At 35.1% G+C, this 14,285-nt stretch overlaps 1 protein-coding gene across 6 annotated transcripts in view; it reads right to left on the bottom strand.

Moving 5' to 3' along the window:
• Window positions 1-876: 876 nt before the first annotated feature.
• Window positions 877-14,285, bottom strand: part of LOC123680373 (multidrug resistance-associated protein 1) — a 140,672-nt gene continuing 127,263 nt past the window's right edge. For all 6 annotated transcript variants that reach the window (XM_045618251.1, XM_045618250.1, XM_045618248.1 and 3 more), the window contains exon 16: window positions 877-1,800. In XM_045618251.1, coding sequence (XP_045474207.1) covers window positions 1,445-1,800 — 356 coding nt within the window. In that variant the 3' untranslated portion in view covers window positions 877-1,444. The remainder of the gene's footprint in view (window positions 1,801-14,285) is intronic.

Below are 14,285 nucleotides of genomic sequence, written 5' to 3'. Positions count from 1 at the left end.
GAGTAAATCCCATTGATAAGATGGAAAAATATAGTTATTTGTGAACCCTAGTGAATGCTAAGTGGGACCAAGCCATGGAAATATGTAGCCGTATAGAAAAAGCCCGATCAGCATTCTTGAGACTCAGAAACTTGTTTGTCAATAGAGAACTAAGCTTGCATCTGAAGATCCTATGCTACATTGTTATGTTTTCTCAGTTCTGTTCTACAGCATGGAAGCCTGGACCCTTACTGACGTACTACTTAAGAGGCGAATGCGAAAGAGCACAGATATTGTATTCACCATCAAACAGCCGAAGCTTCAATACTTCGGGCAAAAATGAAGTATTACAGCTAATTTTGCAAGGCAAAGTGGAGGGTAGAAGGGGACCAGGCTGAAGGAGACATTTGTGGTTGTACAATCTCCAGAAATGGTTTGGACAAATTTCGGTACACCTTTTTAGGAACGCTGCCAATAAAATAAAACTTGCCATGATGATTGCCAACTATGCGAAAACCAATTGAAAATCGGTGCTTGTAAGAGGAAAAATCTATAATTTCATTTTGAACTGAGCAGTCACGCCATATATCTCTTTAGGAATCAACCCACGGTTTGAGGAAATCTGAACATTTTCTACCTATTTTAATAACATCATATCTCTCACTGTCATTGGTTTGAACCACACATTGACAAGAGCCACTATCAAAGCCCTATTAAGACTAGCTTCTATCTAACAAGTGCTAGAGAGGGAGGCTACACAAACTACACATTGCCAAGAACAATTATGTATGTCCTATTATGATTAGCCACTATCCAACAATTTGTGTAGAGAAAGACTGAGAAAACTATTATAAACAACAGTCAGCAATAATCTAAGAAATTCAAAATGAAACAAAATTATCTCGAACATTTATTTCAAAAACTACAACAATGAAATCAAAAGAATAAAATAATATCTTGCACTCAACATAATTGCTTATGCAACTTCTCCAATACTGTTCTAAAGATAAGGTATGAGAATGTTTTTATCAAATTAAAAAATTTCAAATTCTGTAAAATTCGAGAATTGTATCAAAAGTGTATTATCAAAGATATGAAAACTTAATAAAATATTTGAATTTATCATTAAGTAGTAGGTGCATTTTAATATCACAAAATTCATTTCACAATAAATTATGTTTGTGATGAGGTAGTAATATGATTGAATTTATGTTCTTCCGGTGCTGCAAGGATAAAAAATCACTTTGGCCATAAAAGGTATGTTTAGGATATAAAAATATAATACATGTTATAATTTTACAAATAGCATTGTGAAGAAACACACCAATAGTGAAAAATAACTGGTTTTAATTATTTGTTTCAATAAATCCAACAATTATAAGGAGATTCACTGTTCAAAAGACTGGATTGAAAATAGATTGTCATTAAAATTTGTTTTTTATTGGCATAACTGCAACTTGTAGATTCATACTATTCCAGCATCTTGACACATACTCCTAAATATAGTGGGACTTTTTAAGAGATTTTGTGGAGTATCAAACTCGACAATACTTCCTTTATCTAAGACTATTACCCTGTCTGAATCCATGATAGTATTCAGTCTATGTGCAATTGTAAGTACTGTGCATTCTTTGAATTCAGTTCGAATGGTACTTTGAATGAGATCATCCGTCTCTAGATCAACAGCTGCTGTAGCCTCATCCAGAATCAAAATTTTTGTTTTACGAAGTAAGGCTCTTGCTAAGCAAATCAATTGTCTTTGACCTACAGACAAATTTTCTCCACCCTCGGTTACTTCATGGGATAAACCAGCAGAAAGGGCTGTAAAAAAATCAAAACATATAATGCTAGTCAACTGGATGCAATTTCTGAAATTTATTTATTTATTTAGTCATTTTATTTTTTGCAGCTATTGGAAGAAACCCTCAACTCTACACGAGCTTATGGAATAAATTGAAAATTTAGATGAGCATTATGGCATTCCAGATACAATTTCCATATTTTCATCTTACGATGGCTACGAGACGGATGAAGATTCGGGAGAAGCTATGGTAGATATCAATAATCCCCGCAATAATCTCCCTGGAAATCAACTTAGGGACATTATTGTTTTCAAGTGGATATACAAGAATTTAGTAACCATAACGATTAACCAGATACGACAAATTCGATCACCTTATAGTTTATCAAGAAAAAAAGACAAGTGGTACTGCCATAAACTTGCAGCCTTTAGATGTAGCAAATGCAACGTTGCACTTCATAATAAGTATGGAACGCCTCAATTATCTCGCGAAATATCGTCCGATCTTCAGTTTTTTTTTGTATTGAAGTGGTTATTTTAATAGATAACGCAGTATATTCATCCGAAATAATGTTTCATCCTATATCATTCAGGAGAATAAAAATGTTACGTTACCTACCCATTGTAAAAATGATACAAAAATCTTTCAGATTTCGCATAGTAGTTCTTTTTTCTACTGTCTGTTATGACATACACCATTTTTTTCGTGATAAAAAGCAAAAAATATCAAAACTATAAGTGATTTAAAATATAAGCAAAAAAAGGTTTCAGGCTATCTGGGTTAAGTATGGAACGCCTCAATTATCTCGCAAAATATCGTTCGATCTTCAGTTTTTTTTTTATTGAAGTGGTTATTCTAATAGATAACCCAGTATATTTTTCATTTTTGGAATTTCTGTAGGTGATCCATATTTCGAATACCATAAGGCGGAAGAGGTATTGAACGATAGAGAATGGACAGAATGTAAGTCGAATAATTAAGCGGTTACTGATACTGAGTAGACGGAATATAATGACGTTGAGACTAACTTCGATAGACGAAAGTTCAGTGACTGTATGTTCAATTCACTTCGATTGCGCCGATCAGATTTTGGGTGCAAAAGGGCCTTATACGAGATAAGAGCCCCAACTTTGAAATTTCAAAGTTGGGAAATAAAATACATGGTGTTCCATTAAAAAAATACCATTTCTCATCATTTTATTGTTCTCTAGGGGAAATTTGAAGGCCGCCGGGTATACACTATCTCAGTACTCAAAGTGATTAATCAATCAATCAATCACTTTGAGTACTGTAGATAGTGTATATTTATATTTCCCCTAGAGAACAATAAAACCCTACAAGTATTTTCGATTATATCAGTTTCAAATATTAATTACCTATGAAATTTCAATCTTCATAAGCAAGCAGAAAGCAAATAATATGAAGTATTTTAATGGGAATTCAGAATTCAGTACAACGAAATGCAAAAAAGCATTTTAAACCTAAAAATTTTATGAGAAATGGTATTTTTTTAATGGAACACCATGTATTTTATTTCCCAACTTTGAAATTTCAAAGTTGGGGCTCTTATGGCGTATAAGGCCCTTTTGCACCCAAAATCTGTACCTCAGTATCAGAATATGAATTTTTGCATCCTGATCTGAATGAATGCCCCCGGATTTTTTAATCAAAAACACGCTGCATGGGGCCCAAAGAAAGACTAAAAAATATTGATTTCAATCAATTCGGATGTAAAATTTCCCGCTGAATCCGAATCTGCAATAGAAAAGAAGGGTTTGCATTCGAAATTTCAAAGTTGGGCTTCATATCTCGTATAAGGCCCTTTTCGGTACAAAATCTGATGGGCCCATTTTATTCCTCGGGTAAAATTACGATTTTTCACCTGTGCGCGAAATAAATTAACCGCTTCCAGACTTTTGAACCAACCGGTATATACTTTACCGATAATATCCTTGACAGTAGATTTTTTCGTCTGAATCTAAGATAGTTGTCCAACGCCACATGACAATTCTGCGATTTCTTTATAAAATTCATTGTTTATCGTTTGATATTCTGGACTCCGAAATAAGTAATGATATGTATGTTCTGTATAGAAATGATCGCAACTTTGACCTCACAAGTAAGTCGAGAGGGGGAGGAGTAATGAATAGAATAGAATAGATATTTAATGGATTCGGTCCTTACTTGGCGGAAATTCATTATAAAAAAAATAAAACGAAGTAATTTCCACTATGTTAAAGTGGAAATTACTTCGAATAGAATAGAGTTTATTCAAATATTACATTGATTGTTTAAACTCTAGGAAAAACTGTGAGTTATTTATAATAGCTGTTTACAGTTGTTTAAAATAAATTTCACTCTAACTAAAACAAATTTATAAAATACTAAAATAAAAATCTTGTTCTGTCCCAGCTTCCTTTCCTCGTCACGCCGTTGTATATATTTCGTCTTCATCGGGTCACAGTCACGTTCGGGAATATCTGTCACAATCGGGATATTTTCATTTTTCTTAATTCATATTTAATTTTTTTTTTTTATTATTATAGTTATTCTTTATGTTGAATTTATTATTTTATGTATCATGGATCTATCTTCTGAAGTCAACCAGTTCTTTATTTCCTTCTTGAATTTCTTTATGTTTCTTAGTTCTCTTATTTCCGTAGGCACGTTTGGGTACAATCTAGAAGCTAGGTATGTGCAAATTCTCTGTCCTATTCTTTTTTCTGCCCTCTGTCTTTTATAGTTGACGTTTCTTGTTCTGGTCAGGTAGTTGTGTTCTTTGATGACTAATTTTATCTTCTTCTGTTTGATATTTATTATAATTTTATTGGCATAGATCTGCCTTATATCCAATGCTTTTGATAATTCGTATATCTGTCTACTAGGGAATGTGAACTTCTTTCCATACATTATTTTTAAAATATGTTTTTGCAAGACATCTATGCTTCTTTTATGACAATCCAAGACACCTCCCCATCCTATGATTCCATATGAGAGTTGTGATTGTACTAATGCGTCAAAAAGTATTTGGAGATGTCTTGTGGATTGGATATCTTTTCGTATTAATCTGAATCTGTATGCAATTCCTCTTAGCTTTCTAGTCAAATAATGCATATGTAGATCCCACTTCAAATGTTGGTCTATATAAACACCAAGATATTTCGTTGCATTAGTATTTACTATTTCCAACCTATCGTCGACTCGAAGGGTGCCCAAATTTGGAAGTCCAACTTTATTAGATGAAAAGGTTAAATATTGGGTCTTCTGTTGGTTTAAGGTGAGTTTACTTTGTTCGAACCATTTCTTTAGCATCCTCAAATCTTTTCTGCTTTCTGTTTCAGATTTTCCCAAGATGTATCTTCGTACATTACAATCATATCGTCGGCAAAACTTATAATTTCTCCAGCAGATTTTTGTTGAAATATATCATTTAGATAAATCAGGAAAAAGAGAGGCTTGAGTACTGTTCCTTGCGGAACCCCATATTTAGGTATCTTTGTTCTACTAAAATTCCCATTTATTTTTGTAATCTGTTTTCTGCCTGAAAGAAAACTGCGGAATAAGGTGTTTATTTTTCCTCTAAAGCCATGATTTGAGAGTTTTTCTAATAATTTTTGATGGTCAACAGTATCGAAAGCCTTCGCCAGATCTATCACAACAGCTAGATTTGGAGTATTTTTATCTATGTTTTCATATAATTTTTCAGTCACTAATTTTATAGCATCTCCTGTTGAAATGCCCTGGCGAAACCCAAATTGACCGTTGGAAAGTATATTGTACTTATTCATAAAAGCAATCATTCGAACTTTAATTAACTTTTCAAATATTTTAGCTACATTGGATATAAGAGTAACTGATCTGTAATTGTTAACTTATGTTTTATCTCCGCCTTTGTGTAATGGTTTTATTATCCCTACTTTCAAAATGTCAGGAAAACACGCTTTTTCAAAACAATTGTTAACCAAATAGGCGATAGGTTCTGATATCTCATGTTTCACTTGTTTCAAAACTTCCGAGCGAATTCCATCATGTCCAGTAGATTTTCTGGATTTGAGGCTACTTATAACCTTTTCTATTTCTTCTGAATCTGTGGGAAATAAAAAAAAGATTCTTGTAAATGAATTTTTTCTTCTTTGAATTCTGCTGGTTCCGTTATTTCGTTGGCGTATCTCTCTCAAATACCGCTAAAATAGTCATTAAATATATCGCTTATTTCTTGTTCATCTTCAACTACCCTATTTTCTTTTGTCCTTATGCATGTAATTTGTGTTTAATTAATTATTTTATTATTATTAATTATTTATTTAATTAATTATTTAAATGATTGCGGTGAAATCAAACTTGATGGCTTGTGCCATCAATCTTGATTCCATAAAATAGTAATTTCCCAATATTAATATAATGGGTTTAAGAATTGGTCTCCGGGGCTCTCACTTTTACATTTTTACTCTTTATATACCACCAAATACTGCATCTGATCCAGTACGAGGATGTTCTTGAGTCAATCTCGATGCTATCATGTTTACTTGATGATAACGCTTACTTAATAATTTTAGGAGATTTCAATCTACCAGATTATGTCACTCACAGAGAAACTACTTCACGCAATGTAAGAGTCGAGGCCATCGAGAATTTCATGAACTTTTTCGGGTTGACTCAGTGTAATGGGTCTTGAATGCCAACCAAAGATTATTAGATCTTGTTTGCAGTAAATGTCCTACGGGAATCTCTGTTCCCCCTCGTCTCCATTGATGCGCATTATCCCTCTTTAGAATTTTCTGTAGCTTCGAACTGTAAACCGATCGGGTTTCAGATAGTCAGTTTTGAAGGTTATAATTTCGGGAAAGCTAATTTGTCGCGCCTTTAGGACACCACAAACTGGGATTTTTAGGAAGAACGCAGGGACATTAATCTCGCTTGTGAGCTTTTTATAATGTGCTGCATCGTGTATTCTCGGAATATGTACACAGGTTTTCTGAAAGAAGATCTCTTACCCGCCTTGGTTCACAGGTGATATTATTGGTAAGCTGAACGTAAAAAATAAATATTTACGCAAATACAGGTCAACCGGCGATAGTCAATTCTTAGATATGTTCAGGGATCTCCGAAAGAATGTGAAGAGAGAAATTGCTAGAGCGCGAGTCGAGAGCTGAAGCAGATTCATCTGGAAATCCTTATAAGTTTTCAGGTTATTTGAACACCATAAGGGGTAATTCATCTGTTCCTGGTTCTATGAATTACCAGAATCTGCAATTATTAACTCCTCAAGACATAGTCAATGCGTTTGCATCATTTTTTAATTCGGCTTTTATTGCTTCTTCCAACTACCACCCGACATCTCTTTCTCGCAGTCTCTGGCTATTCCTGAAATAACTGAGGACGATGTACTCAAATCCCTTAAAAAAATGTAAGGCAAATATGACTTCGGGGCCAGATGGGATCCATCTTTCCCGCTGAAAGATTGCACGATTATTCTGGCTAGACCTTTGACCCTTATATTTAGATTATCTCTTTCTGTGCACTAATTTGGAGGAAGGGTAGAGTCAGCCCTGTTTAAAAAAAAATGACAAAAATATGGTCGAAAACTATAGACCGATTGTTATTCTGAGCAACTTCAGTAAAGTATTTGAAAGATTACTTTATAATATTGTTTACGTTCACGTGAAATGTCGAATCTAGGATTTTCAACATGGATGCATTAAGGGTCCGTCGACCATCACGAACTTGACGTAGATGCTTTAGATGATTCTTCTCAAGTTGATGTAATTTATACAGACTTCTCTAAAGCGTTTGACCTACTGGACCATAGTATACTTCTTAGAAAACTGTCCTCCTTTGGACTGACTGAGAGTTTCACTTTTTTTTTTTCGAATCTTACCTTACGAATAGGCGGCTTTGGGTTCGATGTTTGGGTTACAGATCGGCTGAATTCGTTGCGTCTTCTGGTGTTTCCCAGGGATCTATATTGGGTCCACTACTATTTATAGTTTTCATAAATGATATTTGTTCCCATTTGTTTTTACAAACTTTGCTTTATGTTGATAATTGCAAGTTGTTTGATCGAATTCGGTGTGTTGAGGATTGCTGGGATCTCCAGGGTGACATGTGCTTAAAGTTGCAAAAACTTGCTTCCCCTCAACATTCAAAAATGCAATGCGGTTTCCTTTAGACGTGAGAAATCAATAGTAGAGTTCCCCTATAACGTAGATGGTCACGTTATAATAATAATAATATTAATAATAATAATATTTATTTGCTCCATCAAATATTTTACATGGAATGTCAGGATATATATAGACAATAATATATAACACGAGTTAAATGTACACAACAAACACTGTTACAAGTTTAACAAATAATGAAAATAAACATTCAGAAAGTACGATCAAGGAATTCTCGCACAGAATAAAAACAATTATCCTTCAAAAAAGTCTTCAATGAATGCAAGAACTCTCTCCCTCTCAGATCTTTCAGACAGTCTGGTAACCTATTGTATATCTTGGCACACATATAATTTGTGCTTGATTGGGTTCTCGTGAGACGATGATGTTTAATCAGTAGATGGTCCCTGTGCCTCGTTTCATAACAATGAAAACTTCCGAGAGTTTTAAAGTCCGAATTATTCTCTACCACATATTTCATACATGCGAGGATGTAAGCAGACGGCAGAGTCAGTATTCGCTCCTGTTTAAACAAATGTCTGCAACTTGTTCTGGTTGAGACTCCACACAAAGCGCGAAGAGCCTCTTTCTGTCTCAAAAAAATCCTATGTGCAGCAGAAGAACATCCCCACAGAAGTATACCGTAGGTGGCCACGGATTGAAAGTTGGCAAAATAAGTAATTCTACAGACATCAGCCGAGGAGACTGCTCTCATCCGCCTTATCGTATATATGGCCGTAGACAACCTTCTTGATAATTCAGACATATAGGGTTTCCATGAGAGATTTCTGTCGAATATTATACCTAGTAATTTAATCTGTTCTGCATCGTGATCCCCGTGGCCTCCGAATCTCAGAATCTGGGTTTTATTTATATTTAATTTCAAACCATTTGCAGAAAACCATCCCTGTGCAGCCAGCATAGACATTGAAGACGCATCTCTCAGTAACTCCACAGAATCGGCTCTGTTGAACAAATTCGTATCATCAGCATAGCGTACAGTCGCATTGACAGGGACATTCAGAGGGAGATCGTTCGTGTATATATTAAATAATACTGGTCCCAAAATTGAGCCCTGTGGAACCCCACGCTCTGTAGTATAGGTTGTTTTTTGACCCTTCCAGTCAACAATATTCATTCTTCCCTGAAGGAATGACTGGAAGATAGATAGTGCCGTGCCACGAATTCCATAATACTTCATCTTGTTCAGTAGGATCTCCCCCACCACACTGTCAAATGCCCTCGAGAGGTCACAACTCAGCACTTCGCATTGATCTTTATCATCTAGGGCCGTTGTTATTGATTCTAATAAGCTAGTCAATGCACTAGTAGTCGATTTTCCAGAAGAAAAACCATGCTGATCCTCACTTAGGACATTTTTACTCTTTAAAAATGCTATTCTCGTTCTCAGCAGAGTCGTTCAGTAGAGAGACCTAGGCCTTCTGTTCGATCAGAGACTTTGCTTCACGTCCTATGTGCGTATTATCGTTTCGAGTGGTTTCAAGACTCTAGGTTTCATCATAAAAAATTCAGGATGGTTCTTGGATGCAGGGACATATTTTGTTTTATTCAATGCGCTTGTGAGGTCAAAGTTTGAATATGGATGCGTGGTCTGGAGCCCTGGATATAATGTACACATCAGAGGTTTGGAAAATATACAGAGGCGAATTGAAGTACGTTAGTTTTAGGCTCGATGGTGTTTATCCAAACCGTGGTGTACCACATGATCAGTTGTTGAGTAGATTCCGAGTTAATTCTTTAGAGCGGCGTCGTACCTACTTAGCTATACTCTTTCTTAGAAATATGTTTCTCTCATTAATCGACTGTCCCTATTTGCTATCACTAGTTGGTCTTCATGTTCCTAGATTGCCTGTACGCAGCCCAACTACATTTTATCTAACTTTTCCAAGCACTAACGTCCTTCTTGTTTCGCCTCTGTGTAGTATACAGGGTGTCCCATAAGTGGCACGTTACAGTGACACCGGAGGTAGGTCAGCTAAAGAGGGACCTAACCAGCCTAAGGGTACGGCCATGGTGAGCCGCTTCTCGCGTCTTGCTTTATCGCGGCTGATTAGACTAGCGCTCGGCGACTGGTGAACCTGCTAGATTATAGCAGGTGGTGGTCATAGTGCACCGCTCGTCAAAACGTCTCGTTGTGTTTGCCGCTGCAGCATAATTCATTTTTCATCATGAATTTATGCCGTGAGGATCTTTTGGCTATCTTAATAGCTAGTGATAATGTTTCTTTGAAACTAAAACATGGAAGGTCTACTGACGTTCATGAAATAAATAGATCACGCCAAAAAGTTGGTGAATATCATACCTTGTTTTCACAGCTGACGGCCCATCCAGAAAAATTTTTCGAATATTTCCGCATGCAAGAATTGACATTTAAGTATATTTTGAATCTAATAGAAAATCGTTTAAAAAAACAGTGGTGCAACTTTCATCAACAAAGAATTCTGCCGGAAGAACGTCTTATGGTCACTCTGAGGTAAGTTAGGGTAAATGCACTGGTTCTCGACCAGTTAACAGAAACATCGATTTCGAGCACGATTTTTTCACACATAAACTTATCAAATTTTAATGGTATTGGTGTTCATCGATTCTTTGGCGAGTTTTAAATGATTTGTCATATAATTTTAAGCGTTCTTTCCGCATTTAACCTTTGAAATGTGAAAACATATAGAAAACCTCAATAACCTTCGGTTCTCGACCACGCCGCAGAGTTCTCGACCATTTTTGAGTTATTTTTCGACCACTAATAATACTGGCCGCTCCACTTGAAAATTTTATAGAAAACTTTAGAGCGAGATGAGTGATTAGTACTTACTTTCGTACCGTACCATCGACATCACTACCTATCACTCAGATTGGTTTCAGATGAGGTAATCAATTAAGAAACACTCGGAACATAAAAAAAAAATATTTTGCAAAAATTTCCACTTTCTATAAATATTTCAAAATAGCAACTCATACAACATTATTTGGTTATTTTGCTCTTAATATCTATTTAGAAACTAATGAGTAAATAAAATATAAAACACCGACCACCAGTGGTCGAGAATTAAGTACAATCAAATTGGTTCTCGACCGCGAATAAATAAAGGGTAGAAATAAGTGTTTCAACGTTAATTCGGTGGTCGCAAACTAATATTCAGAAAGTAGATATATAAATGAATCAGGGTATCGAAAAAAAATGAAAATGATCCAACAGAAATATATCGGTTGAAATAAACAATTATTGAAGTAACATATTGGTTCTCGACCACTTTGGTCGAGAAATAAAAGGTACAAATTTTCCAATACCAGTTCGCGACCGCCGAATATTGAACAAAAAAATATACATTTATTTGCTTTTTGATTGAAATACACTCGAAAAATATCTTATAATTGATATGGAACAAAATATACACACATAATTCATTTAAAATAAGAAATAATTACTATTTTCTGATCATATATCACAAAGCACTTTTCTAAGAGAGGACGAGAAAGAACCCTTTTCTATGAAAGACGGTTATAAACTAATTTTTAGCGCGAAAACTTTGACCTATACCACTACTATGCAAACTATCTTGGAAGGGTAGAATGGTCGAGAACACGTACCGCGAAAATATTTTGCACTACATGATATATTTTAATTATTCTTTTATCTCAAATCACGGAATGGTCGAGAACCAGTGCATTTACCCTAATTCTCTTCATATTTTTGTTCATTGGTTCAGTACCCTGAGTATATTTGTTTATTTCATTTGCCATATATCGACTCATATAATTTCCACCGACTGAAAGATGTAGATGAATTTCTTGTAATTGAAACATCAAATTTTCTCTTACAAAAATTATATTGAATAAGTAAAAAAAATAATATAAAATAACAATATCCCATATCACGCTATTTAAAAACACTTTAGAAATCAAAATTTCTTTGTTAATGTCCATCCTATCGATATTTATTCACTACTACGTCCAAATTCCTTTATGAAATCAATCGAGCGGGCTTACCGGCAAGTGAGAAAAGAATTAGTAATTCATTCCGGTAAAAGCGAGAAGAAGCTGGCTGAGCACTCGAAAGCGGGCGAGCAGGCGCACTATGTCCATACCAGATCATTTCTTCGTATGTTTATTACCCGCTAGCAAGACGCGATAAAGCGAGACGCGAGAAGCGGCTCACCATGGCCGTACCCTAACATGACCCCAGTAAAAGTTGCATGGTTTTCGAGTTATTACCAAATTACGTGTTTTAGTGAATTTTCACCTTTTTTAACATTGTCAGGGTCAGAATTCTGCTGGAAAGCTCTCGAAGCTTATTTTTTTAATTTAATTAAAATTAATTATTTAAATCTAACTTACAGTAAATGTTCAAACTGTTTCCCTCGGACTCTAATGCATAAATGACACCGTTTTATAAAATTACGATTCAATTTTCTTAAACTAATTTCCGATATGGTCCGGGCTGCGTCGAATACGCGTTCACGCAATTCTTCCTCGCTTCTTATTCGACGCAGCCCGGACCATATCGGAAATTAGTTTAAGAAAATTGAATCGTAATTTTATAAAACGGTGTCATTTATGCATTAGAGTCCGAGGGAAACAGTTTGAACATTTACTGTAAGTTAGATTTAAGAATTAAATAAATAATCGAAAGTTAAGTCTGTTTTTAATTAATTTACTTTTTTTTCAATAATATTCCTTTTTCGCTTCCCCTAATCCATCTTTTTCCCTATTGTGACAACAAATAATAACAAAGCCCGGTATCAAATGTAATGTCATAGCAAGCGGCAAAATTACCTTATAGCGGGGTTCCTAGTTTCAACTTAGTTAAGTAGGGCATCGGTAAAATGATGAAAATACCTAGTTTTATGGGCATAAGATTCGTGTATTGTACCATTTCTAAATCTGTCTAAAATGCCCAATTTTTTGATGTTACTTGCTCGTTTTGTTTCAAGGATTTTTTTTCACAGCAGGTGTCCAAAGTCGAAGTTCTCGTTTTGCTAGCAATTGAAATCAAGATTTATCCATTAATTTACGGAAATCCACATAACTTTTTGACAGAATCATACTCATGTCATCTTAAATAACTATTAAAGATTCCATTACAACAAAAAAAATAAGCTTCGAGAGCTTTCCAGCAGAATTCTGACCCTGACAATGTTAAAAAAGGTGAAAATTCACTAAAAAACGTAATTTGGTAATTACTCGAAAACCATGCAACTTTTACTGGGGTCATGTTAGGCTGGTTAGGCCCCTCTTTAGCTGACCTACCTCCGGTGTCACTGTGACGTGCCACTTATGGGACACCTGTATGTCCAAGGCCGGCGCGAGCAATTTTGGCGCCTGAGGCAAAGAATTTTTTGGCGGTTCTGCTGAAAAAGTAACAATAATAACATAAAGCGCACCCCCTCAACAAAAAACATCACCTGCTCCGATGATGAAATCATAGGAATTTTCCATATGTTGAATTCGTAAACAACTTCCACATAATTCGAAAGAGAAGATAGTGTTGTTTTTCGTCTTTGTTAAATACATTTCATCCCACTTTCAATAAGGTAATAGGCAATGCTGATTTTATTGGTTGTGTTGCCATGTGTTATTTATTGCACAGGCGGCTTAGTGAAGACGGTTTGGAGATATTTATTGCAGGGAATGTTGATAAACGTAGCGGAGCGGACCAACCTCATATTGTTTTTAAGAATCAAGATTTTTTTTAATATAAAAAGGCGGCCCCAAACTGGGCAAAATTGCCGCACTTCGAATAGAGACGCCTGAAACAGTCGTTTCACTGTTTAACTCCTAACGCCGGGCATGTATATGTCATGACTACATGACCATCTATCATATTGTTGATATTTTTCATTGTAATCAATCTGATTATAGGAGGGCTGTTCTGGGATAACGGCTTTACTGTGGATAACTATCCACACGCTCACGCCTAACTAGGCGTGAGCTTTTTTCTCAATGAGTTTTTTTTTCGCACAAGCCTGGCTCCATTTGATTTGTTTTGGGTTTTATTATGTTTTTTGTTTTCAGTTTATAACTTTTAAGTTTCATTTTTTGTATATTTGTTCTCCCATTCTGTTATTGGGCTATGCTGTAGAATGGTGTAATTATTAAATAAATAAAAAATAAATATTGCAGATATTCAAATCGAAATAAACGAAGAAATAGTTAATCTCAACAACAAACCAGAAATATTCAGGAGAACCCTCGAAAACTTAATAAAAAGATGTCGATTCTGCGTAGAAGTAAATAAGAGCCATTTTGAACACTTAATCTGAATTTAATTTGATAAATAAAACAAACAACAGTCATTATCCACGGCTACTTCGATATAAAAAAA

Source organism: Harmonia axyridis, chromosome 5 (genome assembly GCF_914767665.1).
Source record: "Harmonia axyridis chromosome 5, icHarAxyr1.1, whole genome shotgun sequence".
Taxonomy (NCBI): domain Eukaryota; kingdom Metazoa; phylum Arthropoda; class Insecta; order Coleoptera; family Coccinellidae; genus Harmonia; species Harmonia axyridis.
This window is presented reverse-complemented; position numbering and strand designations above follow the sequence as displayed.